General features: G+C 46.0%; 1 protein-coding gene across 5 annotated transcripts in view; it reads right to left on the bottom strand.

The window, feature by feature from the left end:
• VWA2 (von Willebrand factor A domain containing 2) overlaps nt 1-25,192 on the bottom strand; it is a 51,284-nt gene extending 26,092 nt beyond the window's left edge. For 2 of the 5 annotated variants that reach the window (XM_070780882.1, XM_070780883.1), the window contains exons 1-7: nt 24,771-25,192; nt 22,741-22,829; nt 18,423-18,594; nt 17,389-17,450; nt 13,776-13,850; nt 12,179-12,312; nt 5,148-5,257 (exon numbers count right to left, since the gene is read on the bottom strand). In XM_070780882.1, coding sequence (XP_070636983.1) covers nt 5,148-5,257; nt 12,179-12,312; nt 13,776-13,850; nt 17,389-17,450; nt 18,423-18,547 — 506 coding nt within the window. In that variant the 5' untranslated portion in view covers nt 18,548-18,594; nt 22,741-22,829; nt 24,771-25,192. Of the gene's footprint in view, nt 1-5,147; nt 5,258-12,178; nt 12,313-13,775; nt 13,851-17,388; nt 17,451-18,422; nt 18,595-20,918; nt 21,421-22,740; nt 22,830-24,770 lie in introns of those variants that run through there. The other 3 variants (XM_019952942.2, XM_070780884.1, XM_070780885.1) reach the window with 3 other exon arrangements.
• Nucleotides 25,193-27,474: the final 2,282 nt, after the last annotated feature.

Below are 27,474 nucleotides of genomic sequence, written 5' to 3'. Positions count from 1 at the left end.
AAAAAACTCTGAAACCTACTAAAAAAGATATTCTACATCCAAAGACAAAGAAGAAGCTACAGCGAGATGGTAGGAAAAGTGCAATCATGATAAAATCAAATCCCATACCCACTGGGTGAGAGACCCACTAATTGAAAAATAATTATACTGTAGAGGCTCTCCCACTGGAGTGAAAGTTCTGAGCTGCGTGCCAGACTCCCCAGCCTGGGGGTTTGGCATCAGGAGGAGGAGACTCAAGAGTATCTGGCTTTGAAGGCCAGCAGCATTTAATTGCAGACTGCCACAGAACTGGGGAAAACAGAAACTCCACTCTTGGAGGGTGCACACAAGGTTTCATACCAGATCCCAGGGACAAAATCTGTGACCTCCTAAGAGCCTGGGCCAGATCTACCTGATGGTATTGGAGGGTTTCCAGCAGAGGCAGGGGTAATTACTTTAAATATAAATAGATTAAATGCTCCAACCATTAGATACAAAAAGGCTGAAGGGATACAAAACCAAGGCCTATATGTATGCTGTCTATAAGAGACCCACTTCAGATCTAGGGATACATACAGACTGAAAGTCAGGGATGGAAAAAAGTATTTCATGCAAATGGAAATCAAAAGAAAGCTACTGTAGCAATACTCATATCAGACAAAATGGACTTTAAAATAAAGACCACTGTAAGAGACAGAGAAGGACACTACGTAATAATCAAGGGATCGACCCAAGAAGAAGATATAAGTATTGAAAATATATATGCACCCAACATAGGAACACCTCAATATATAATACTAACACCTATAAAAGGAGAAATTGACAGTGACAAAAATAATGGGGGACTTTAATACCCCACTTTCATCAATGGACACCACATCATCCAGACAGAAAATCAATAAGGAAACACAGGCCTTAAATGACACATTTGGCCAAACGGACTTAATTGATACTTATAGAGCATTATATCCAAAAGCAGCAGAAGACACATTATTTTTAACTGCATGTGGAATATTCCTCAGTATCGATCACATGCTGGGCCACAAAGTAAGCCTTGGTAAATTTTCTTAAATCATCTCAAGCATCTTTTCCATCCACAATGCTATGAGATTTGAAATCAACTACAAGGAAAAAAACTGTAAAAAAAAAAAAAAAAAAAACAACAACAACACATGGAGGCTAAACAATATGCTATCAAACAAAAAAAATGGATCCCTAAAGAAATAAAAGAGGAAATCAAAAAATACCCAGAGACAAATGGAAGTATGATGATCCAAAACCTATGGGACACAGCAAAAGCAGTTCTAAGAAAGAAGTTTATAGCAATACAATCTTACCTTAGGAAACAAGAAAAATCCCAAATAAACAACCTAACCTTACACCTAAAGCAACTAGAGAGAAAAGAACTAACAAAACCCAAAGTTAGTAGGGGGAAAGAAGCAGAAAGATCAGAGCGGAAATAAATGAAACTGAGACAAAACAATAGGAAAGACCAGTCAAACTAAAAGTTGTTTCTTTGAAAAGAAAATTGATAAACCTTTAGCCAGACTCATCAAGAAAAAAAAAAGGGGGAGTGGGCTCAAATCAATACAATTAGAAATGAAAAAAGGAGAAGTTACAACTGACACCACAGAAACACCAAGGCTTGTAAGAGACATATACAAGCAGCTACATGCCAATAAAATGGACACTCCAGAAGAAATGGACACATTCTTAGAAAGATCAGTCTCCCAAGACTGAGTCATAAAGAAACAGAAAATATGAACAGACAAATAACAAGTAATGAAATTGAAACTATGGTTTAAAAACTCCCAACAAACAAAAGTCCAGGACCAGACGACTTCACAGGTGAATGCTATCAAACATTTAGAGAAGAGTTGACACCTACCTTTCTGAAACTCGGCCAAAAAAAATTCCAGAGGAAGGAACACTCCCAAACTCATTCTATGAGGCCACTATCCTGCTGATACCAAAACCAGACAAAGATACCACAAAAAAAGAAAATTACAGGCCAATATCACTGATGAACATAGGCACCAAAATCCTCCACAAAATACCAGCAAACTGAATCCAGCAATACATTAAAAGGATCATATACCATGATCAAGTGGGATCTATTGCAGGGATGCAAGAATTTTCAATATTCTCAAATCAATCAGTGTGATGCACCACATTAACAAATTGAAAAATAAAAACCATATTATCTCAATAAATGTAGAAAAAGTTTTTGACATCATGATGAAAAATGTAACACCCATTTATGATGAAAACTCTCTAGAAAGTGGGCATAGAGGAGACTTACCTCAACATAATAAAGGCTGTATATGACAAACTTAAAGCCAACATCATATTCAATGGTAAAAAACTGAAAGCATTTCCTCTAAGGTCAGGGACAAGACAAGGATGTCCACTTCCACCACTTTTATTCAACACAGTTTTGGAAGTTCTAGCCATGGCAATCAGAGAAGAAAAAGAAATAAAAGGAATCCAAATTGGAAAAGAAGAATAAAACTGTCACTGTTTGTAGATGATATGATATTATACATAGAAAATTCTAAAGATGCTACCAGAAAACTACTAGATCTCATCAATGAATTTGTAAAGTTGCAGAATTAATACACAGAAACCTGTTGTATTTCTATACACTAAAAATGAAAGATGAGAAACAGAAATTAAAAAAACAATCCCATTTACCATCACATCGAAATTAATAAAATACTTAGGAACAAACCTACCTAAGGAGGCAGAAGACTTGGACTCTGTAAACTATAAGACACTGATGAAAGAAAAAAAATGGACACAAATAGATGGAAAGATATAACATGTTCTTGGATTGGAAGAATCAATAGAATCAATATTAATCGAGAACCAATATAATCAAAATGACTATATTACCCAAGGCAATCTACATATTCAATGCAATTCAAATTCAGTGCAATTCAAATTACTTTTGGCATTTTTTACAGAACCAGAACAACAAAAAATTTGAATGGAGACACAAAAGACCCCAAATAGCCAAAACAATCTTGAGGAAGAAAAATGACACTAGAGGAGTCAGGCTCCCTGACTTCAGACTATACTACAAAGCTACAGTAATCAAAAGAGTATGGTGCTGGCACAAAAACAGAAATATAGATCAATGGAACAGAATAGAAAGCCCAGAAATAAATCTATGGTCAATTTACCTATGTCAAAGGAGGCAAGACTATACAATAGAGAATAGACAGTCTTTTCAATAAATGGTGCTGAGAAAACTGGACAGCTACATGTAAAAGAAATTACATGTACATGAAGCTACATGAAAATTTCATGAAAGCTACATGAAATTAGAACATTCTCTAACACTGTACACAAAAATAAACTCAAAATGGTCAAAAAGACCTAAATGTAACACTGAATACTATAAAACTCTTAAGAGGAAAACATAGGCAGAACACTCTTTGGTATAAATCGCAGCAATATCTTTTTTGACCCACATAAAACAAATATAAACAAATGGGACCTAATTAAACTCTAAAGCTTTTCCATAGCAAAGGAAACCACAAAGAAAACGAAAAGACAACTCATAGAATGGGAGCAAATATTTGCAAACAATGCAACAAACAAGGCATTAATTACCAAAATTTATAAAAAGCTCATGCAGCTCAAAGAAAAAAAAAAGATCCAATATAAAAAATGGGCAGAAGACCTAAAGGGGCATTTCTCTGAAGAAATTTAAAATATATAATAACAAAGTATTTAAAATATATAATCAACAAAGACCTACTGTATAGCAGAGGGAACTCTGCTCAGTATTCTATAATAACTTAAATGAGAACAGAATCTGAAAAAGAATAGATATATGTATAATTGAATCACTTTGCTGTATACCTGAAACTAACATGACATTGCAAATCAACTATAGTCCAATATAAAATAAATTTTTAAGAGTCACTGGAGGTCTCTGGGACCTGTAGGATCCCCAGAGGTCTTTCTGTTCCCAGTGTGGGGATCCTGGCTTATTGAGAACACTGGGGACTTACAGGCCTGAGACTGATGAACGGACCTCAGAGCTCAGGGCCTTTGCAAGTGGAGGTGACAGGTGTACCTGGCTGGGACTATGGACTTGAACAAGATTTCAGTAGACACTAGGGTGAGGGCAGCAGAGACCAAAGAAGATTCAGAGATCAAAGTAGCAAGTGGCCAATAAAGGCATTCTTCTGTGAGGGCTTATGAAGAACATTGAATATGTGTATGCATATGTATGTGGGTGTGTATAACACACGTTTATATCCATATAGCCATATATGTATAATACACATACATAAAATATACATATTTATGTATACATAAAAATATACATAAAATATATACATATATGTATGTACATATACACACATCAGCTGACTTGTAATGTGGCTAAAATCATGACCCACCTCGTGTGCGTGTGTGCTAAGTCACTTCAGTCATGTCCAACTCTTTGCAACCCTATGGACTGCAGTCCACCAGGCTCCTCTGTCCAGGGCATTGTCCAGGGATCGAATACTGGAGTGGGTTTCCATGCTTTCCTCTAGGGTATCTTCCCAACCCAGGGATCGAACTTTCATCTCTCATGTCTCCTGCATTGATAGGCAGGTTCTTTACCACTGGCACCATCTGGGAAGCCTGTGACCCACCACATATATATATTCATAGAATATGTATGAGCACATAAAGAGCGGGTCATCATTCTTAAAGTGCTTTCAGTAACAGAGGAGTGCTAGCTCTTTTTAGGTCACAAAAATGAGGCTCCTAGAAGTGTGGTGAGTCATCCTGTCTCACCAGGGAGAGAACCAGGAGAAGGACCCAGGATTCTTCCCACCACCAGCTCTTAATCTGTCCCCACCCTCACTAGACCTTTCCCCAGCTGACAACCACACACAACAGAAGCAAATACTTCCCTTTTTTTTTTTTTCTTACATTTAAGTTTTTTTTTTTTCTTGCATTTAAGTTCCCACCTTAGACAGTATGTAATAAGGGGCAGCTTTGAGCAGGGAATTCTTATTACCCGTTGTGCACCCCTGGGCTTCTGGAAACCGGACCACAGCCCTCTCTCCCTCTGTGGGGTCAAGAGCAGATGCAACTCTTCAAAGGCAATTCTGAGAGCAGCTAGCATTGCTCTAATTGCAGCAGTATCTGATTGTACTTACTTGAAAACCATCCTCTTGATTTTTCCCTTCACTCCCTGTTGGGTTGAAAACGCATCCAAGGGGAATTCCAGACGAGGGACGGAACTGAACTGGACGGCTCCCACCCTGACCTGCAGTGGGAGACAGAGGGCCCGGGGGCTGAGAGCGGGGTCAAGTCACAAACATCCCTGAGAGAAGGGACGAGAAAGGTTAACAACCCTGCCTCCTGCCCACTTGCAAATACCAGTGCTGGTATTTCTGTGATCTCCCCGAAAGGAAGTTCCAAAGACGGGGAGGAGAATTTGGAAGGAAACAGTCAAACGAGCCTGTGCTCTGTACGGACCACCACGAATTCGACCATCATTTTGACAGCTCTCTGGGTGGAGTTGTGAGCACTTCATGGTCTCTGCTCACACTAAGTCCAAGTGTAGGCACTCTTTTAAGCCTTCTCAACACATTTCATTTACTCCACAGAGGCGCTATTCATACCCATAATTACTGCCGGAGAAACTAGAGGATACAGACCTGGCCCAGGGCTAGAAAGAAAAGAACATGGCCATTGGACTTGGTGCCTGTGATCTTCATCAAGCCTATATATAGACTGTCTCCTCAGCAGCCAGCACAGGCTTCCAGCAAAACGCCCAACCAGAAGTTAATCACAGCCACCATCAACTGGTGGCCCATCACTAATCACAGCCACCACACACCCATCCTTCCAGGCCGCCTCCTGCTAAACTAGGGGAAGGTCAGATCTCCAAGCCAGAGTAAGACTGGGGGCCAAGCAACTCCCTAATGTGAGACAAGCACTAACTGGAGCTGAAGTTCCTCTGTAGCAGAGGAAGCGAGAGCCATCGGCGATTCCTGATTCTGCATCCTCATTCAGAAGGCCACGGGAGAAAATCCAACGCCTTGCAAAACAGGAGAAGGGAAACTGAGTAAAGTCATTCTCTGGACTCTTACGATTAGTGTGTCAAGCAGAGAAGGGTTTAAACACGTAAGTTTCCTCTTGAGGGCCTAACCCCTGCACCTAGTCTCTGGCTCTCTCAAGTCCTGGAGAAACTACATTTTCAGTTACTCATCTCACAGTGAATTCTGGCCAAGACTGCAGATGGGCCAAATGATTCATATTTAAACAACGATGCTGACTTTTTCTTGCTATGTGAATTCCTTCACTGCTGACCCCTTATCAGGCCTGGTGCTTGGGAGCCGATCAAAGCACTTGGCCAGCTGCATCTGCTTGCAGGGAGCACAGCCCATCAACTTTCTTCCCACCGGAAGTTCTGAGGAGGAGCTGCCGGGCATCTTAAGCAGGAAGAAATACAAGTCTTGGGTGGGCATGTGGGATGGACACAGGAAAGCAGAGTAGTAGAGAACCTCAGGAAGGAGTTTCTGAGAAGCGACCCTTTTTCTCTCGCATTTAGCATGTGATAAACCGTTAGGGCATCTCAAACCAACGGGAAAAGATGGTGCCATCAGTAAGATATATTGGGACAACGGGACAGCCATCTGCAAAAGAATAGAGGAAAGCTTGCAAATGGATTCACAAGTTAAGTGTCAAAAGTGTAACCATAAAAGTTCTAGAAGAAAACTTGGGAGAATTCCTCTGTAATTGCAAAGTAACAAAGACATCATTATGAGTTGCAGTCCATAAGTTGTAAAGGAAAAAAAATGAGAAATCTGACTCTATGAAGAAAACTTCTACAGGGCAAAAAAATGTCATAATGCAACCAAAAAGTGAAGACAAATGAAAAGTTATTTGCTACTTATGTCAGAGACAAAAAGTTACTTTCACCAATATATAAAGAGTGTCTAGGAGCTGATATGTGCAAGATCAACAATCCGACAGAAAAATAGGCCAAGAATATGAACCGAGATCACAGAAGAGGAAATACAGACATAACTGAGCAACTAACACACAAATACTGGTTAACTAAACCTTGGTAAATTCTTGCGATGGAACATTAACCAGCTGTAAAAATGCATGCTCGTGCATGCTCACTCACTTGTGGCCAACTCTTTGCAACTTTTATGGACTGTAGTCCGCCAGGCTCCTCTGTCCATGGGGTTTCCCAGGCAAGAACACTGGAGTGGGTTGCCATTTCCTCCTCCAGGGGATCTTTCCTACCCAGGGATCAAACCCACATCTCCTGCATCAGCAGGTGGATTCCTTACCACAGAGCCGTCTGGGAAACACATAAAAATGATATATGCCTATATTAATACCTATATTACCTATCTACCTAGATAGGAAAGACTTCCAAGATAATGTGAGGAGAAAGAGGTGAGATAAAACTGTGTAAGCATGCTACCCTTTGTGTGAAATGGCAAAAATTAGAATATATATTCATAGTGCTTCTATCTGCATGAAGCAATTCTGTAAGGATGCTTAAGACAGCAGGGGTGGGGGTAGGGAGGACTGGGCAAATAGAAAATACAGGACTGGGAGGGATACTTTTCATTGAATGTCTTTGTTTTGAACCATGTGAATGAATTGGTTAAAAAAAAGAAAAGACTCCCTTGAGACCAACAGCTGGGTGTATTTACTTAAACAGGAAGGAACCAACTTCAAAACAAGATAGAAACAGCTTGAGTCAGTAGTCAAGGCATTTAATTTAATTGGCGGTTTGGGAGCAAAATAGCTACCTTTTATCTTCAGTTTACTGTATGCTCAGAAGCAAGCCCGCCCCGATTTCTCACCACACTGTAATCACTGCTGCAGTCGTTATATTAGAGCCAGGAAGTGAACTTCTCAGCCTAAGTGTTGAGAGGAGACTTCAAACACCTTAAATCCACCTCAAAACAGAGCCTCCATAAAAAGCTTTAATTGATAGCTACTTGAAAATTCTTCCCAGAAAGTAAAATAAAGTGCAAGTCAAATTCCTTGTATTCAGTACATGGAGATAACAAGACATGCCATGCTGTGCTAAGTCACTTCAGTTGTATCCGATTGTGGCCCCATGGACTCTAGCCCACCAGGTTCCTCTGTCCATGGGATTCTCCAGGCAAGAATACTGGAGTGGGCTGCCATGCTCTCCTCCAGGGGATCTTCCTACCCCAGGACCAAACCTGTGTCTCTTAAGTCTCCTGCACTGGCATGCGAGTTCTTTACCACTAGTGCCACATGGGAAGCCCAATAACAAGACGATGACACCTAAAACGCAGCTGCAAACATAACAAACCTGAAGCCACAGGTCAGACTGAAGCATCTGAAATCACCCTAATGCAAAAAATCTTTCTTCAACTAGCAATTCCAGCAAGTCTGAGCAGCTTGGAGGTGGAGGTGCTCATTTGCTTGCGAAAAAGACACCAACTCCTTAGCTCAACAAGTCTTGGCTATGAGAAAGTCTTCTCATATCAAACCCAAATACAGCTCCCTCAATACCCAGACTTTGTCCTGTTAATAAAACAGAGGCACGCGGCACCCTCCTCCCAGTGAAAGTGACAGTCAGGTTAACTCATGGGAAAGTGTCCAGGCCTCTCGCTATCCTGTCTCCTTGTGGGCACTGTCTAGTTCGCCAATATCTAACCTGAAAAAAATTAGGTCTTCCCTGGTGGCTCAGAAGTAAAGAATCTGCCTGCAATACAGGAAACGTGGGTTTGATCCCTGGGTAGGAAAGATCCCCTAGAGGAGGAAATAGCAACCCACTCCAGGATTCTTGCCTGGGAAATCCCATGGACAGAGGAACCTGGCGGGCTTCAATAAATGGGGTCGCAAAGAGCGACACTACTTAGCGACTTCTCTACCACCTTAAAAATGCCATATTCTAAATGTGGTTTGGCAACATCCAGTTCAGTTCACTCAGTCATGTCCAACTCTGCAACCCCATGAATTGCAGCACGCCAGCCTCCCTGTCATCACCAACTCCCGGAGTTCACTCAAGCTCACATCCATTGAGTCGGTGATGCCATCCAGCCATCTCATCCTCTGTCGTCCCCTTCTCCTCCTGCCCCCAATCCCTCCCAGCATCAGAGTCTTTTCCAATGAGTCAACTCTTCACATGAGGTGGCCAAAGTACTGGAGTTTCAGCTTTGGCATCATTCCTTCCAAAGAAATCCCAGGGCTGATTTCCTTCAGAATGGACTGGTTGGATCTCCTTGCAGTCCAAGGGACTCTCAAGAGTCTTCTCCAACACCACAGTTCAAAAGCATCAATTCTTCGGCGCTCAGCTTTCTTCATAGTCCAACTCTCACATCCATACATGACCACAGGAAAAACCATAGCCTTGACTAGATGGACCTTTGTTGGCAAAGTAATGTCTCTGCTTTTGAATATGCTATCTAGGTTGGTCATAACTTTCCTTCCAAGGAGTAAGCGTCTTTTAATTTCATGGCTGCAGTCACCATCTGCAGTGATTTTGGAGCCCCAAAAAGTAAAGTCTGACACTGTTTCCACTGTTTCCCCATCTATTTCCCATGAAGTGATGGGACCAGATGCCTTCCCTGAATTCTGGGCACCTGTGGGTTGGGAGAGTCACTCCCAGCAGTACTGCCCATACTGTTTTTTTTGGTCAGTTTCCTTACGCTCTCTTTGAGGATGCTGATTCCATCAGCACCCACCACTTCTATGTAAAGAGACACACACACACCCCACATGTCACCAGCTGTCCACGGCCTATGTGACTGTAAGAGCAGAATGTGAAGTCCTGGGCTGAGACTCAGCAGCCCCCACTTCTTCCATGCTGAGAGCTCTAAGAGTGCTGTGTGACCCTAAGCAGTCACTTAGCCTCTCTGAGTCTGAATCTTCATCTATAAAACATTCTCTAATAATCCGTGAAATTCTTCTCTTCCAACTTGTCATCTACTGGGATCTCCAGACCACCCATTTCAGGACATACTACATCCATTTCAAGGTCAACAGTGTTTGATCTTTATGGCTCTTCCTCCATAAAAAAACTAGCAAAACTCCCCCAAGGAATCACTTCCTTTAAAAAGCAGGGTCCCTTGGGGAGGAGGGCAGAGATTCAGCAGCCTTTGGCCTTGACCCTCTGAGAGTCCACAATGGGTTGACTTTATAGTTGGAACTTTCGGCTATCGGTATCTAGACAGAATGATGTCAGCTACAACCATGCAAGATGGCCTGAAGCCCAAGATAATGTGCTCACTCCTCACAAATGACATGTCATTTCTGGAAGAAATCTGGCTCTCATTAAAAGCCCCTTTTGCTCCTAAGTCCTAGAGGTTTTTCTAGGATTAACCCAGGAATATCATCTTGAAAAACCACTTCCTTCCTCCACCTGTATGTGACTAGTCTCTCATTCACGTAATTACAGCTTTCCAAACCAAAATGCCCTTCTTAAATTTTTACTTGATTTTTGAGTCAGTTCACATGGTTCAAAAGTATAAGGACATTTATATCGATGGGCCTCCCCCTGGACTTGTGCCCCATCTGCACAGTTCCCACTCCCTCCCTCAATGGGAAACCACTGCTCTTTGCCTCTTACAAACGCCCCCAGAGTTTCTTCATGCACATATAAACAAATACAAATACAGGCTCTTTTCATCTCCGTTTTTCATAAAGAGTAACATATATGTACCATCTGCGCCTTACTTTTATATTCTATTTGTGTTGGTGTTTTCCACATCAAAGACTTTTCTTATTCACTTTTGACAGTTGCCCTGTGATTCATTATATGAAGACACCATAAAGGATTTATCCCTGTGAGCAGGCCTTTTGGGTTGCCTGAAATCTTTTACAATTACAAACAACACTGCAATGAATAACTTTGAGTGTGAATTATTTTGCACCTGTAGGAGTATCTATAGGATAAATTACTGAGCCAAAGGATCCCAGACTTTGTCATTTGGATGGACACTGTTGGACATTCTTCCATAATGAGGCTGCACATTCCCATCAGCAAGAGAACACCAGTTTCCTACAGGCTTGCCAATGAAGCATGAAACCAAACTTTAGATTTTTGGTAATCCAGTTAAATAGAAAATAGTGTATCAGTCAGAGATTTGCTATTTCATTGATTGAGGTTGGGCATCTTTTCCTATGTCAGAGGGCCATCTGTGTTTCATTTCCTGGGAACTGTCTGTGTTTATTGTCCATTTTTCTGTTGACTTATTCCCAAATGCCATTTTTTAGCAACAAAAGCCACAGCTAGCACAGTCTGCTGACATTTAAGACTTGCTATCTGGAACCAGGAAGAACAAGAAATGAAGATACTGGCTGGATTCACCAGGCAGGAGCTGCTCCCTTCAAGCGAACACAGAGGGTAGGAGCTGATTTGTATTAAGACCCTGCTGCTGCTAAGTTGTTTCAGTCGTGTCCAAGTGCGACCCCATAGACAGCAGCCTGCCAGGCTCCCCTGTCCCGGGGATTCTCCAGGCAAGAACACTGGAGTGGGTTGCCATTTCCTTCTCCAATGCATGAAAGTGAAAAGTGAAAGGGAAGTCGCTCAGTCGTGTCCCACTCTTCACAACCCCATGACTGCAGCCTACCAGGCTCCTCCATCCATGGGATTCTCCAGGCAAGAGTACTGGAGTGGGATGCCATTGCCTTCTCCTAGTCTTCAGAAATAGTTGTAGTTTTTGTCTGCAGCATGCTTTCCCTTTCCCGCAGTTCTGCGAGCACAACCTCTCTTTCTAGCAGGAAGTCCCACTGTTCATCCCCACCCCAAGAAGGAGCATAAGCACGTGACTCAGGAATGGCCAGACACGCTCTTCCCTCTGACTTCTGTGATTGGTAAAGGGATTGTCATGTGACCTACATCTGCCCAATCAGAGCCCTCCTGAGGACTTCTGCCAGCTCTACAGGGAAAGAGGTCCACTTTCTTTTTCTGGGGATAAATAGCTTGAAGGACTGTGTAGAGCAACTCTGCTGAGTAAGGAGAACCTGCCTCAGGGGGAACCCAAATGAGGAAAGCAAAATGGAGAGGAGGAGAAAAAGAGCAATTGAGGCCTGCGATTCCATTGTGTCAGGAACCAGGATTCATCCCCTTGATCTTCCTGGTTCCACAAGCCAATAAATGCCCTCTTCCACTTAAAATGGGCTTTCTGTCACTTGCAGCCAGACACCCTAATACAAAGACAATGGGACTTAAACTCACCTTCCTAGGGTTGATGTCCAGAGCATCACAGACTGTGATGGCGAAGTGCTTGGACCTTTCAAAGCTCCCTTTCCCGACACTATGAGAGCCATCCATCAGAAACAGGACGTCCACTGCGGCCGAGCACCACATCACTAGGGGAGAGTGGGGCAACATGAGAGACAGCCAGCTTCCCTGTGGTCTGGTCCTGAGAAGATCTTCCTCCCAGAGCAGAGTGGAGGCGGAAACAATCTTGCAGTGGGTCAAGCTCCTCTTAGTACAGTGGGGGAAATAACACTGGAGATGATTCTGGGCCACAGGCAATGCTCCCCTGCAGCGGGGAGCATGGACCTACCATGGGCACAACACTGATGAAAGTCTGTGTGATAATGAGAGTCTAATTCAACAACGCTAACTAAGCCATCTGAGAAGAGGGGCTACTGGAGCCATGGAGGGATACCCAAGAGCCCTGGATCCTGCCCTCAGGGTTCACAATCTAGCCTGGGACACAGTCAGGCACCCTGGTACATAAGGATGCATTACCCAAGAGCCAAAGTAATCACAAGCACTGAACAAATCTTTCCTATAGGCTGGGTACTCTGCTTTAAACACTTTAAATGCACTAATTTATTTAATTCTCATAACCACCTTGAGATAGATTATAATTTTTTAATTTTTTCACAGTTATCTTGAGATGTCATTCACATATAAGTCAATGTTTGAAGTATACACTCGGTGGCTTTTTGTGTTGCTCAGCTGCTCAATTGTGTCTGACTCTTTGTGACCCCATGGACTGCAGCACACCAGGCTTCCCTGTCCTCCACTATCTCCCAGAGTTTGCTCAAACTCAAGTCCATTGAGTCGAAGATGGCATCCAACAATCTCATCAATGGCTTTGGGTATATTCAAAGAGATATTCTACCATCATAGTCAATTTTAGAACATCTTTCATCTCCTCAAAAGGAAACTCTGTACCTTTTAGCTATCAGCTTCCTAGCCCCCTCACCACCACCCCTAAATAGATTTACAATTTGTATTCCCATTGGCAAGATAAAGAGAGCAGGGTACAGGGCAATTCAGGGAACTTTCCTGAGGTCAAAGCACCAGGAAGTGGTGGAGCCAGGAAGTCCAACCCAGGGTGTCAGAGTCCACACCTTGTCACCTCACCATGAAAATGAGAGTGGAAGTCAGAGAAGAACCAGTGAGAAGGTGTCACCCAGTAGCAACAAGCAAGGGGGATTTCACCAGAGAGGGAGGGAAGGTGACCAGAGAGTCCCTGCAAGCGGGAGGGCAGGGCTTGAGCACGTGGAGGAATGCCAAGCAGAGAGAAAGAGGAAGAAATACAGCAGCCGATGAGGCTGGCTGGGTAGGCGGTGATCATACAACAGGAGAACCTTGAAGCAAGGGCCAAGAAATTCAGCAACAGGGATCTTCCCAGGTTTTTCACCCAGGAGAGGAACTTCGTCAGGCCTCTGTTCAGGGAAAATGACTCTGGCCACAGTGTGAAAGAAGACAGGGCTGGGAAAGAAAATGTCTGAAGCCAAAAGATTTCCCTTGGGTCCATCACATAGAGGCTGAAGTGGGAGAGTTTGGAGGGTCGAGAAAAACATGGGCTTACTTTTGCTGGCGACTGAAATCTTCCCAATAATCTCCTTGCTCACGTGGACTTCCTGAAGAGGGAGGGAAGGAGGCACTAGGAGAGGAAACAGAAGCACACATTACAAGGCAGAAAGGGGAGGAGTCCTGGACTCCACGTTACGTGACCAGAATGAACAGGCGACAATAGAGAAAACAGGAACATGGAAGAGCTTAATGATACTGTATCTTAAAAATTACCAGATGGATAACATAAATAGTGCCCTCCAAATAAACTACTCCAAATTTACCAGGTACCTTTGCATTTAAATTTGGGTATTGTGAAGAGTAAAATTATCTACCCAGAGGCTATAGAGAGCCTTGATTCTAATGAGTTTTGCCCCTGGTTAGGCATAAGAACTGGGTGCCCCTCTGGGGTGCAGCATCTTGCCATAAAAATTAACCTTGAACATGAGCAGACAATTCACAGAAGGAAGAGAATTCCTAGAAAAGCACAAGGGAAAAAAAAAAAGAAAAGCACAAGGGAAAATTTTCAAATAGGCGACAAAGTGCTTTAACTCAAACCATGGGGTACCCTTTTAAATGTGAAATTTAGATGATCAAAGTTTAAATGTAAATGTAACTGGAAAGATTATGTCAGGAAAACCTTTTCCAATGGTGGCACAGTAAATTGGCACAATCTTTTTGAAGAACAATTTAGCCAAATGAATTAGGAGTCATAAAAGGGGTTAGGCTACATAGCATCACACCTGGGAATCGATCCAAAGGAAAAACAGTTTTAGGGAAGGGAAAATGTGCCACCAAGACATCTCCTTCAACATTATTTGTTTCAGAATGATGGCGATGACAAATACCCATAGAGACAGGACTCAGAGTAACACTGATACAATCATTCAGTGCAATTAACATGAACAAAGGCTAAAAAGTTTTGGGCAGGACGTTTGTGGATACACCTTTTTCTTCTATGTGATACCCAGTAAAATTGTAGTAATGGCATATGAGCAGTCAATAACAATTTTACAAAATAAACTCTGAGGGCAGGTAGCATGCCAGGTGCTGAACAGCAAGCCAACCACTATGAAAGTCCTGAAGACAATGAGGTGCCACTTGGAGGGGTTATTTGAAAAGCCAAACATGCATGGTCACTGTCAGACAAAGCAGACATGCAGATGCTTATAAAGTCCATGTCCTGTGGATAAGCACAGAAGGCACCAAGTGAGGGTGTGCAGAAGCTAGGAACAGGCCAGGCCAGGCCAGGGGCAGAGGAAGGAATATGAGGTGGCGGGAGGCTGCTGGGGAAAGAGGTAAGGAGATGGCGTCAGGCTGGGATGGAGGTGGGGGTGTGGTAGGAATCACATAACACAGGGAAGTTGGGCTCAGGGGGATTTGCCGCTGCCAGGACGGTGACGAGGAAGAGGACACCAAAAGATGAGGTCAGGTTCCGGGGGGAGGGGCGCCTCTAATTGGCAGTACCCGCTGGAGTTCATTCATGGGGCAGAAACGCCTTCCCCTGTCTCCACAGAGCCCAGCCCAGCTTTCTGCACACAATTTGGCCAAATGAATAAAAAATTCGCACCTCCTTTGACCCTGAAGTCAAAGCAGGAAAGCACCAAGCTTTCCTGAATGAGCCCACGAATCACTGACAAAAAGTCCAGGAGTCGAGGAATCCTTAAAGTGTCAGTAGCTCCATCATGTCTGACTCTTTATGACCCCACAGACTAGCCCATCAGCCTCCTCTGTCCATGGCAAGAATACTGGACTGAGTTGCCATTCCCTTCTCCAGGGAATCTTCCCAACCAAGGGATTGAACCAGGGTCTCCCGAGTAACAGGCAGATTCTTTACTGTCTGGGCCACCAGGGAGGTCCCTGAGGAATCCCTAAGGTCTTTTAAAATGTTTTACTGGCACATTCTCCAGCTGGAGACTGACTAGCCATCACCCCTGGATGGGAGATGGGAGGAGGAGCTCCGTGCCCAGGGACCACTCACTACGGACGTGACTCAGCTTATATAACTGTATCATGTGCTCAGGTGTCCTGGGAGGTGCCAGGCTTCAGGTGAGACCTCCTTCCAGGGAGCGGGTACCCAGTGACATCCCAAGGTCCCCCTGTGAAACTACCTCAGGACTCTGCAGACGTTCCCCCAGGAACAGAGAGTCAGTGAGCATGTGACTGCGGCTTCCTCTCCCAACCAAGTCAGCCTTCACCTCTGAGGACCGCCTGCCTGGACAGGGTGGGGAGACTCGGCTTTGGGTTTTCATCCCAGTCCTGCTCCTGAAAGCTGTGCAGTCCTAGGCAAATCACTTAGCCTCTCTGAGCCTTCCCTGTCTCACTGGTACAACCAAGGGGTGTCAGATCCAGTGCTCTGTGAACTGGACGGGCTACAGAGGGTGAGCTTCCACAGTGAGTTAAAACAGAAGCTTTACTCTGCCTGGGCCCCCAGGGACCGCATGTCCCCAAACATGTCTTATGTCATCCCAGTCTGTCGGTCATGAAGCTACTGTGTGACATTGATCACACACATGGCTTCAAGAGAGACGACAGGCGGACTGGGCAACCACGTCCTTCTTCCAGCCTCTATCTCCCTGAGGTTCCAGAAAACAAGCAGACGGTGACAGCAGCCAACGAATAGCGAGGATACCCCTACTCACAGAAACACAGATCAGGGAGGGACTGCAAGAGAGCCTCCGAGACTGCACGAGAACTCTGGGCTAGCCTCAGGCAGCCAGCCACCCAGCCCACTCATTCTTACTCATCAGCCAACCCACAAAACACACCTATTCCTTTCTACCATCTCGTATTTCAAAGAGTCTAGAATGTGGGAGGGCCAACGTGGGAAGTAAATAGAAAACTGATTTGCTCCATTATCCAATCACTAATCTATTTCTTGAGCATAGATTAGGTGCCAAGTCCAGTGCTAGGTGCCAAGACTACACAGCCTATGTCCAGTGGAGAAGATAAACACTCATTTTTTAAATTCACACAGGAATGAACTCATATCTGTATTAAGTGCAACACAACAGAGAGACTCAATGGGACACGAGGTTTTAGTAGGGGGATCTGACCTGGGGATCCAGGAGAAACTGAGCTGGGTTCTGGAGGATGAGTAGGAGTTTACCAGGGTAGAGGTGCTGGGTGAGTCAGTGATATAGGCAGATGGTTCACCATAATTGAGAACCCCAGGGTGGGAGGGAGCAAGGGTGCTGGGCCAGCCTGGAAGGAGTGTGGGCTGCAACAAAGAGGAGGAGGGAGGGGGCTCCAGAGGGGATACCACGTGGCACAAGGTCAGATCAGGCAGGCCCTCTTAAGAGCAGTGGAATATCACTTAGAAGTTTCCGGTAGGCAATGGGAATGGAGAGGGGTCCAGATATGACCAGATTTGCATTTTGAAATGTGTGAAGAACAGGATGGAGGGGGACCAGGTGAATCCAGGGATTCACTCGTCTCCAGGGAGACGAGTCAGGAGGCTACTGCAGTGGTCCAAGCACCAGACGATGGGGCTTAGACTAGGCAAGTGGCCAGGAGTGGAGAAACATGGATGCACTCAAGAGACCTTTAGAAGTCAAAATCCACCAGATGTGAGGCACATCAAACCCCTCAACACCTCACCCACCTCTCCCCACACCAAGAACACTCACCTCCAGCAAACAGGACAATGCAGATGGCTTCCAGCAACAGGAAGGAGGGCATGTTGATATGACTAGAGGGTCAGGACAAGGAAAAAAAAAAAAGGATCAGCAATCAGTTCTGTGAGCTCCCCCAAGTCACACCCCCAAACAAGACGACAAGGGCTCAGCCTTTCCCGGGTCACAGATATGACCCTAGAGGCTGCTGCTCACATGATAACTACTGTAGTCTGGAGAAGACTCAGATCCCAAAAAGCCATGGAAGTCTTTACTCCAATGACTTTGATTTTAAAGGACAGCCTTAACATCTTCCCCTTCCCTGGTAGCTCAGTCGGTAAAGAATCTGCCTGTAGTGCAGAAGACCCGGGCTCAATCCCTGGGTCAAGAAGATCCCCTGGAGAAAGGAATGGCAACCCACTCCAGTATTCTTGCCTGGAGAATTCCATGGACAAAGAAAACTCACTTCAACCTGACGCTCTCGAAAGTTCCTTTAACATGCTCAATGAGGGCCAGGCTCCTGCAACCTAAGAACATGGATAGGGACTTCCCCGGTGGTCCAGTGGTTAAGAATCTGCCTGCCAATGCAGGGGTCAAGGATTCCATCCCTGGTCCATGAAGATTCCACATGCTTCGGGGTAACTAAGCCACAACTACTGAGCCCGTGTGCAACTACTGAACCCCACGCACCCTCGAGCCTGTCTCCAAAACAAGAGGAGCCGCAACAGTGAAGAATAGCCCCTGCTCACTGCAACCAGAGAAAGCCCACACAAAGCAACAAAGATCCATCAAAGCCAAATACATATATATACATACACAAACATGGATAGCAAGGCAGAGGGCCCAAGATTCCATTCATGGATCTTGGCCCTTGGGACCGCCCCTCCCCTCCTCCATTAGGGACACCACTTCTCCAGAACACCTGGCAGGGGTCTCCTGGTCATCTTTGGTGACTCAGCCACGTGCCTCTAACTTAATCTGCGCTAAAATGAATTGTGTTACTTTTCTGATGCACCCCAACCACCTCTGTCCGGGCACTGAAAACATACCTGGCCGACGCAGGAACAAAACACAGCTGGATTCTGAATTCAGAGGATTTGCCAACCAGGCTGAAAGCAAGGGCTGCCTTGAACATAGAAGTCACCCAGGAAATGCAGATTATTGTGACTTGCATAAAAGTTCAAAATGACCCAGCTCGTGTGCGTGAAGACCTCACTGGAACTGAAGGAAATATGAATAACTGGGGCGGGAGTGGGGGCGGTGGGGAGGCTGGTGCTTTCTTGGACAGTGCTGACCACGCCCCCCATGCCCTGGGCCTGCACTCCTACCCTCAGGGGGCACGTTGTGGTATCAGACTAAGGAGGACACACAGTGAATAAGCATACACACCCCAGAAGTGAATGGGAAGGCGTCCCTGAGGCTCAGAAGGGGAGGAGTCCTGAGTCTCCGGGTCCCCATCCAACGGGCTTTCTTCTAACCATGCAACTCCTAGAGCCGAGGTCAGCTCAAGGTCCATGGGCCATCCCCCTGAACTCCATGCCCACTGAGCTGGCACATCGTGACTCGGGAGCTACCTCTGCCCCACGATGACAGAGGGTGTGCACCCTGGATCCAGGGGTCCCACTTCTCATCTGACGCTGTGCGACCCTGAGAGCAGCCACAGTTCCTCACCTGAAAACGAGGAGGGTGGACCAGAGGCTGCTAAGATGTCTTCTGGTTAAAAAAAAAAAAGAAAATCCCCTTTTGATCTCCTCTCCACCATGGACCTATGATGGTCAGACCTTACTCCACTGTTTATTCAGCTCTCTGGATTTCAAAACTTTCCCAAAGCAAACTAAATGGAATCACCTACCCAGCTGAGCATCTCTGTGCTTCAAGTAACTGAGAGGCTTCCCAGCCTCACCTCATCTAAGTAAGGACCAGAGATAAGGTATTACAGGAGGGAGGAGGGCAGGAGTTTCCCAGGCATGGTCAGAGGGAGAGAGGGGGCTGGAGAGAATGCTGGCCAGTGGGGGCCACGCCTCCTGTTCTCTTTCCTCTTACTCCACACAACAGCCATGGGACAAGTCCATACCTTCCACCTGGGAGCCAGGCAGGGGCGAGGCCTGGGGACAAGGGCCAGCTTGGAGGAGAAGGAAAGGGCATCCCTGTGCCATCCAGTCCTGAGGCTCAAGATTTTCTGGGATCACAGCTTCTGACCTTGGGCACACGCAGGACTCTGAGGCTCAGGCCTATTAATTTTTTTTTTTTTTTTTAACAAAACTAGGATTCAAGCAGCCTCCCGTGAGGACAAGGCAAAAGGCAGCACAGAAGTTTTCTGCTGCACAGCAGGTGTTTGTGAACACGGGGCCCCTCCCTGTACCAGGGGACAAACCCAGGCAGATCCATCTGGCTCCACCATGTGCCTCTGCTTGCCCAGGTGAATGTTTTTCCAGAGCCTCTTAAGGTTCTGCTCATTAAAACAGAATTGAGGGTGGCAATCTGGAAATCAAGTGCCTCCTTGTGAGCGCCAGGCTCAGGCGGTGCTGACCCTGAGACCTCAGCAGCACCTCCCCCCACCGACCCCCATGCCCCCACCTCCACCGCAATCCCCACTGTCACACAGCCCACACTGAACCTGCCTGCCGCGTGGCAAATGGCTCAGGGACTAGGGGCTGTGTCTCAGTCTCTGAATATGCCTGGCATGTAGTAGGTGAGACACGTGCTTGCTGGAAATCAGCATCATAACGCTTCAGGCAGGTGGGCTGGAGGGATACTTCCTGATGAAGTATTCTTCCTGTGCTCACTGCACTCACGGTATCCTTTTTTATACCAAGATAAATGAACCTAACGTTGTTTCAATGATGATACAGAATTAATAGTACTCTACACTATCTATTCCCACCCAATCATCTCAAATATTCAGCTCAATCCCCCTTCCTCACACAGCAAAACTTTCTTTCAACACTAATTCAACATTCTAAATACAACCCTACATCTAAGACTTGAAAGAATGAATTCCACAGTAAAAAACAAACAAACAAACAAAAAAAACCAGCTGCTCCCATCTAGTGAGCATAATTTACTCACTAAAGCACCCAGTACCAGGCTCCGTGGGCTTCCCTGGTGACTCAGACAGTAAAGAATCTGCCTGCAATGCAGGAAACCCGTGTTCAATCCCTGGTTTGGGACAATCCCCTGGAGAAGGGAATGGCTAACTATTCCAGTATTCTTGCCTAGAGAATTCCATGGACAGAGGAACTTAGTGGGCTACAATCCATGGGGTCACAAAGAGTTGGACATGACAGAGATTAACACACACCACACTCTATACTTACGTATCTTCTCTCTCCTAATGCTCACAGCAAGCCCCCATTTGACAGATGGGAAAGCTGAGACAGAGAGAAGCCAAGGTGAGACAGTTCTGCCCCAGGTGAGACAGTTAATAAGTGGATCCTACTCCTTCTGGCCTCCCTGTGTTCTGTTCCATCTGTCACCTTCCTGTTTGTGGGGGATCAGGACAGAGGAACAGAGCCTAATTAAAAATCTGCCACCCTGAATCTCACCTGTTGGCAGTCTTCCATCAGCTGCCAGCAACTCCCACACCCGAGCACATAACTTGAGAAGATTTAGAGAACTTTCTGCAGTCTTGTGCTAGGCAGATGGGAGTGGTCTGCAACCCAGGGGCAGAAACAGAACTTCCATCTCCAGGTATACCTTGTCAAGCCTCTTCCATTACGAAACACCTGGCTCATCACATTTGCTCCTTTCTATTCCATTACTCATGCTAATCCCACACATCGTCATTCCCGGCTTCTGGGGTTCTCACACATGGACCTGGATCCCTCCCCGACTCCCTAGCCTTTTCATCTGATTGTTATTTTCAAATTCTGATGTGTGAGGTTTGCTGCAGGGCACCACAAAACATAACACTCTGTGCTGCCTGGAGATTGCATTTCCCAAGAGACAGGAAGAAAGCAAAGGCCAAACAAGGCTACTTTTGAAAAAGAAGGGCCAGACCGAACAGCAATAGCTAAAGGCGGTTTTGCAGGACAATGCCCACCTTCTCCTCTATGATCGGAAATGAAACGAGGGCAGGGTGAAAAAGGAGAGCGCTTCCACCTCCTTACAAAATGCAATTCCAACCCCAAATATTAGATTAGCCCTTGGCAGCCTCCTCTCCATCAGTAGAATGGAAATCTGAATCCTTTTACAAAAACAGTCCACACCAGAAGAGAAAGACTTTCACATTGGAGGTAAGTCAGCCAGGAAGCCTGTGGTCTTTCGCTGTAACAAACATCTTCCTTGTTCACTTGGCAAAATACTTGGCTCAGACCCAGGCAATCAGGGGAAGTGGTTGACACGTTTCTAGTCCGATAAGGCATGAAGGGCATTTTACAAGTTGTTCTGGGGCACGCTATGCTTTCTCTAACAAAATCACAAATTTTCAGAACCCAACAGTCTGGCAACCAGAAATCAGCCATAAGGGACAAACTGTGCCCTTTGGGCCCCTGGATGACTAGGGAGAAGAGGCAGATTGGGTGTAAACCACAGGCTGCCCACACCCTGTACCTGACAAGAGATTCTGATGCTTGTTATGATCGTATTTGAAAATCCTTTATTGAAACTGTCAGTATGTGTATTAGTCACTCAGTTATGCCCAACTCTTTGAGATCCCACAGACTGTAGCCTGCCAGGCTCTCTGTCCATGGAATTCTCCAGACAAGAATACTGGAGTGGGCAGCCATTCCTTTCTTCAGGGAATCGTCCTGACCCAGGGATCGAATGGGTCTCCTGAATTGCAGGCAGATTCTTTACCACCTGAGCCACCAAATCCACTGTCATAGGATTGTGGAAAGCGCACCCACAGGACTGGAACTCCAAAGATGGAATTCCAAACTAGCTCTGCTTCTAACCAGGTGGGTAACTCTGCAAACACCAAGTTCCCACCTCATTCATCTGTTTCATAACTGACAGTGTTTTAAAGATCCAGTGAAACAGTATGAATGTCCCCCATAATGGTAAAAGACTTTTTGAACCTATGACGTTAAAAGATTATCACTGCATTTCACATATTAACGTCATATAACTACATTCATATGCCCTATAGGGTAGACATGATCAATTCCACTTTCACACTTGTGAAAATGGTCTTGGAGAAGTTGGGGCCCAAGGTCAAAGAGCTGGTAAATCACAAGTTTGGCGTCAGGCCCAGTTTTTCGGATGCAGGCAGCCCAGACGTGACAAGCAGCGTGCAGCACACAGTTGGTGTGCAAAGGGCACCAATCTGACGTCAGGAGACCTGAGCACCAATCTCCCAAGTCCATTCTTTCAGTCACTCGATTTTCTCCTTTCAAAAATTGGGGTGACATTACACACCCTATTTACCTGGAAAGGTTATTGCCAGGATCCCAGGAGCCAACAGTGCCGAAGTCCTCTGGGTAAGGGCAGAGGTGCCCAAGTGGAGATCAGGAAAACTAGTTAAGAGAAGGGACCCAGGATCAGGAAGGGAAGTGAGGAATTGCAGGCTCACAATCAGGGAAACCCAGCAGGTGGTTCTGCGGTGGAAGAATAAGCTGCTGGAGCTGTTTAGAAGATGAAAGGGTGAACTAAAAGAAGGGCCTTTGAGTGTGTTCAGCTATTTTGGGTTGATGGCTTGGGATACTGAAGCAGGGGTGTCTCGCATGGCCTAGACCCACTCTTATGCAGGGCCCCCAAGAGAACTCCAATAGCTTTGTCGATGATGTGAGGGGCTTATTGCATTTTAAAAAAATATCCTTGTGGGATAAAATTAAAAATTAGCAATTTTGTTACAGTCCTCTCAATTAAAACTGTTTTTTATTTTTTTCTTACTGCTCAGTGTGGGAATCATTGTTCTAACACACTCACAGTGTTGACCCTTCCACTGATACAATGGCATGAAATTTAACTTATTCAATAACAACTATTAAGCATCTGCCCTGCACTCAGCACTCTCCCAGGTGTTAGGGATGCGGTGGAAAAAACTCCATAAGATGCGCACCTGGTGGGCACATTCTTAACAAGGGGCTTTTACATTTGCACCAGCGGTTTATCCTTAGTGTCATCACTTGCCAGTTAATGACTGTGCTCATTACAGAACCAGGAGCCAGGGTTCCTGGCAGGCAGTCCCGTTCTCCCTCGGGCAGTCTTCCACCCTTCCTAGGTCTCCGTCTCCTCATCTGTAAAAACAGGGGCATCTGACTATAATTCATTTCAAGAGCCTGAGCCTGGTGAGGGGGAAGGGAAACAGCTACTCTAAGCTCTGGGTGGTGGACCAAAAAGCCAGATTTAAAGAAAAATGTCATTGATGGTTTTCAAAGAGACGGGTATGATGAAGGAAGGATGGAATCCCCGTGGACCTCCGGTATTTGCTTGGGGATCCACACTGGGAAATTCTTAATACATCAAGAGATGGCTCTGAGCTGGATGTCTACAAAGAAGAGTAAGGGCTGTATCCAACGCAAAGAACAAGCCAGTAAAGCTTTGTATCTCATCAATCTAAGGAAAAGAATGGCTACAAGCTATTGAAAGCCAGCAGCATTTACAAATTAACTCTCACGGCCTTTGCCAGCTGCAGTGCTGAGTCTTCGCTTTCCTTCTCTTTTCTGACTCCTCTTAATAACTGCACATTTCTTAATATAATGTCACTGAGAAAGCAAAATAGACCTTGAATTTTTAGACTTCAATTTATAAAACACTTAGGTTCTAGAGGGGTTGTTTTTAAAGGACCGCCTAAATTGAAAATTGTACACATTTTATTTATTTAGTTCCAAGATACTAAACACGCTTCATAGTGTCCCCATGGAAAGGCCCTTCTCAGCAGGACAGCCACTGATTCCACAGTGAAAGGGAAGCAAGGTGCGCTCCTTTCCTCTCTTCTGCCTGAGTGTCCACCAAATTTTTAAATCCATGCCCCCTGGCAAGCTTTTAAGGTGCAATTCTAAGACCCTCCCATTTCCCCTCCCAGAAGGTGGCCACAGAGCTGGGCTCTGACCTGGAGAAGTGCAGGAAGCTGGGCTGTACCAGCTGGCCAGAGTGGGGTTGACGAGGAGGGGGGTGTCCAAGCAGGTGAATCACCAGAGAGGATAAATCTCTTAGACTTCCCAAAGGCCAAGGACGAGTCTCTCGGGGCCGCGGGCCCCTCAGGCTCTGCATGCAGAGACCTCGCTGGGGTCACCGGGCTGCTTGGGAAAAGCATGCAGGAGTGACTTTAACACCTGCATCTGTTCTGTAAAATGGGGGGGGGGGGGGGGGGGCGGGGAAGAAGGGGTCGGCTTGTCCCCAAAGCCTTTATTCAAAAGGTGAGTCGGGTTAGGGGTTCTACGACTCTGCTAAGACGGCCAGGTGTAATACGAGGTTCCCTCCTCCACTCATCACCGAGCGCCCGTCCCCTTTACCTGCGGTCCGAGCTGCTCTGCTTGGCGTTCCCGGGGGACCCACCGGAGGGGCTGCTGCCGGGGCCGCAGCGCGGTGGCTCCCAAGACCCCCTCCGGCTCGCCGCGGGACCGAAGGAGGGGTACCCCGAGGAGGGGCGCGCCAGGTGCTTTCTGCCCGGGACGCCGACTTCCCGAAGAGGCGTGCGGGCCCCGCCGTCGTGCTCGGGTGGAGCGCAGACAATGCCGAACCAAACCCGCCGCGCCGACGCCGCATCCAAGCCGGACGCCCCGTCTCTGCACGCTGGGCAGGGGCGCCCGGGGGCGGGGCGTCTCCTCCGGTGCGAGCGCCGGGAAGGAAGGGGGTTCCAGCGACGCGGAGACCACGCCGGCTGAACTCACGGCGAGGAGCGCGCGGCGGGACCCGGCTCGGGCCAGGGGGCGCTGCAAGCCCGGGGAGGCGCGCCCGGGCGGGAGCCACGTGGGACACCTGTGCTCTGCACCGAGGGGGGGCGGGGAGGGCGGCGCCGGCCGACCCCGCTGGGGCCGCTCTCCCGAGGGCGCTGCATCGCTTTGCTGGGAAGCCAGCCCGCAGCCGCCCCTCGCGTTTTTAAGCAACGCGTTGGCCATGGTCGGGAGACAAAGGTACTTCTGCTCTGGTCTCCCAGCCCCCGAGCGGTGCAGCAGGGAGCACTGTGCCATCCACCTTGGACTCCGCAGGATTTATTGCTTCGACCCTTGTGAAAATGCTGACTTTGGCATCGTTACTATTTGTCATGGCAGTTTCCCTTTGTTTACCTGTGTGTTCTGTTACTGCCTTTGAGCGGTAATAATTGAGCCCTTTGGCCAGTATCCTCGTTGAAATCTGGAAGGTGCCTTGATTTTTAAAAAAATCAAATACCATAAAGCAAAAATAGCTCAGTCTGGCACAACACCTTGTGCATAGTAAGGACTCAAAAAAGTCTCTTATTGCATAATCTATAGTTTCCATACTTCATAAAAAAAAAAGTGTCATTGCATAACGTGTGCTCATTACAAAAAAAAAAAAAAAAATTAGGTTAAGCAAACCACACCTACTCCACCACCCAGAGATAATCCCTGTTAACTTCATGGTGTTTCTTCTTCCAGCATCAGTCTACTCAAAATTTTATTGTTAGCTCATCCCATGCATGGGCTTCCCTGGTGGCTCAGTGGTAAAGAACCTGCCAGCCAATGCAGGAGAAGTAAGAGACTGGGGTTCGATTCCTGGGTCAGGAAGATCCCCTGGCAAAGGAAATGGTAACCCGTTTCTTGCCTGGGAAATCCAATGAACAGAGGAACCTGGCCTGGGAAATCCAATGGACAGAGGAACCTGGCAGGTTACTGTCCTTGAGGTTGCAAGAGTCCAACATGACTTCATGACTAAATAGCAGCAGCATTCCATGTATAGTATATCATAGCCAGCTTTTCTTTGTCCCTTTTGACATCATTCTGTGGCTTTTATCCACTTATAATGTTCTACTGTGCTTAACTTACTATCAACTTTTAATTTTAATCTTTAGATATTTGTGGTTTTGCCCAGTAACTCCCTGGAGCAAACTGCAAGAATAATGTACAATTCTTAGATATATATGTATATACATACATACACACACTCTAGGGTATATATACAAGTTAAGGCTTTTGATATGTATTATCAAGTTGCCGACCAGGAAGACTGGCCTGTTTCTTCTTTTCCAAGCTCCTCCCCCATTATTCTTATTTGATGGACTAATAACAATTTTGCTTTTACACTGTCCTTCTTCAGAAAATTCTAAATATATTTCCCCCTGGGGTTCTCAGTTGGTTTACAACCTTTTCAGTATTGACAGCTTCCAGTGAAAGTGGCCCAGGGTAAAGTTGGTGTTGCAAATTTCGGTAAAGAGGGGGAAGGGTCTTCATTTTTTCACTCATTTATTCCTCCCAATAATATTTACTGGGCACCCAGATGAAAAAACAGTCAACCAGAACAGCATAATTAAGGCATGAGCATCTGTGAAGGGGACTCATCTTCACGGAGGGAGGCATGGTTTCTCTAGATGGGCACTGTCCCACAGAAATGGGCTGCAAGCCACACAGGTAACAGTAAATGGTCTAGTAGCTGTATTAAAGTGAATTTAATAACCCAGTAGATCCAAAACATCTCCACAGGTAATCAAGGTGAGATATTTTAAGCTGTGCATGCACGCTCAGTCACTTTAGTCATGTCCCACTCTTTGCGACCCTGTGGACTGTAGTCCACCAGGCTCCTCTGTCCATGGGATTCTCTAGGCAAGAATACTGGAGTGGGTTGCCAAGCCCTCCTCCAGGAGATCTTCCCGACCCAGGGATTGAATCTGGGTCTCCCTCATTGCAGGCAGATTCTTTACTTTCTGAGCCACTAGGGAAGTCCTATTTTAAGCCAAGTCTTTGAAATTCTGCTGTACCTTACATTTACAGCAGATCTCCTTAGCACTAGCCAGATTATAAGTATTCAAGAGCCACAAGTGGTGAGTAGCCCATGCCACTCTAGACAGAGCAGGGGTTTGAGGTGAGCAGACCAAGTCCTGGCCAAAGTGGGAATTTCACGGCCCTCTCACCTACTTGTTCTGACTGGTTGTTAACAAGTTACCAGCACACCTTTGCCTAAGCAAATTTACTTTAGAGAAGCTACATTTTAATTCTGGATAGCCTGACAGCTTTATATCTGGGGTTTTCATTCCATGATTAA

This window comes from Bos indicus, chromosome 26 (genome assembly GCF_029378745.1).
Source record: "Bos indicus isolate NIAB-ARS_2022 breed Sahiwal x Tharparkar chromosome 26, NIAB-ARS_B.indTharparkar_mat_pri_1.0, whole genome shotgun sequence".
Lineage (NCBI taxonomy): Eukaryota > Metazoa > Chordata > Mammalia > Artiodactyla > Bovidae > Bos > Bos indicus.
Note: the sequence above shows the minus strand (reverse complement) of the source record. Positions and strands in the feature narration are given on the sequence as shown.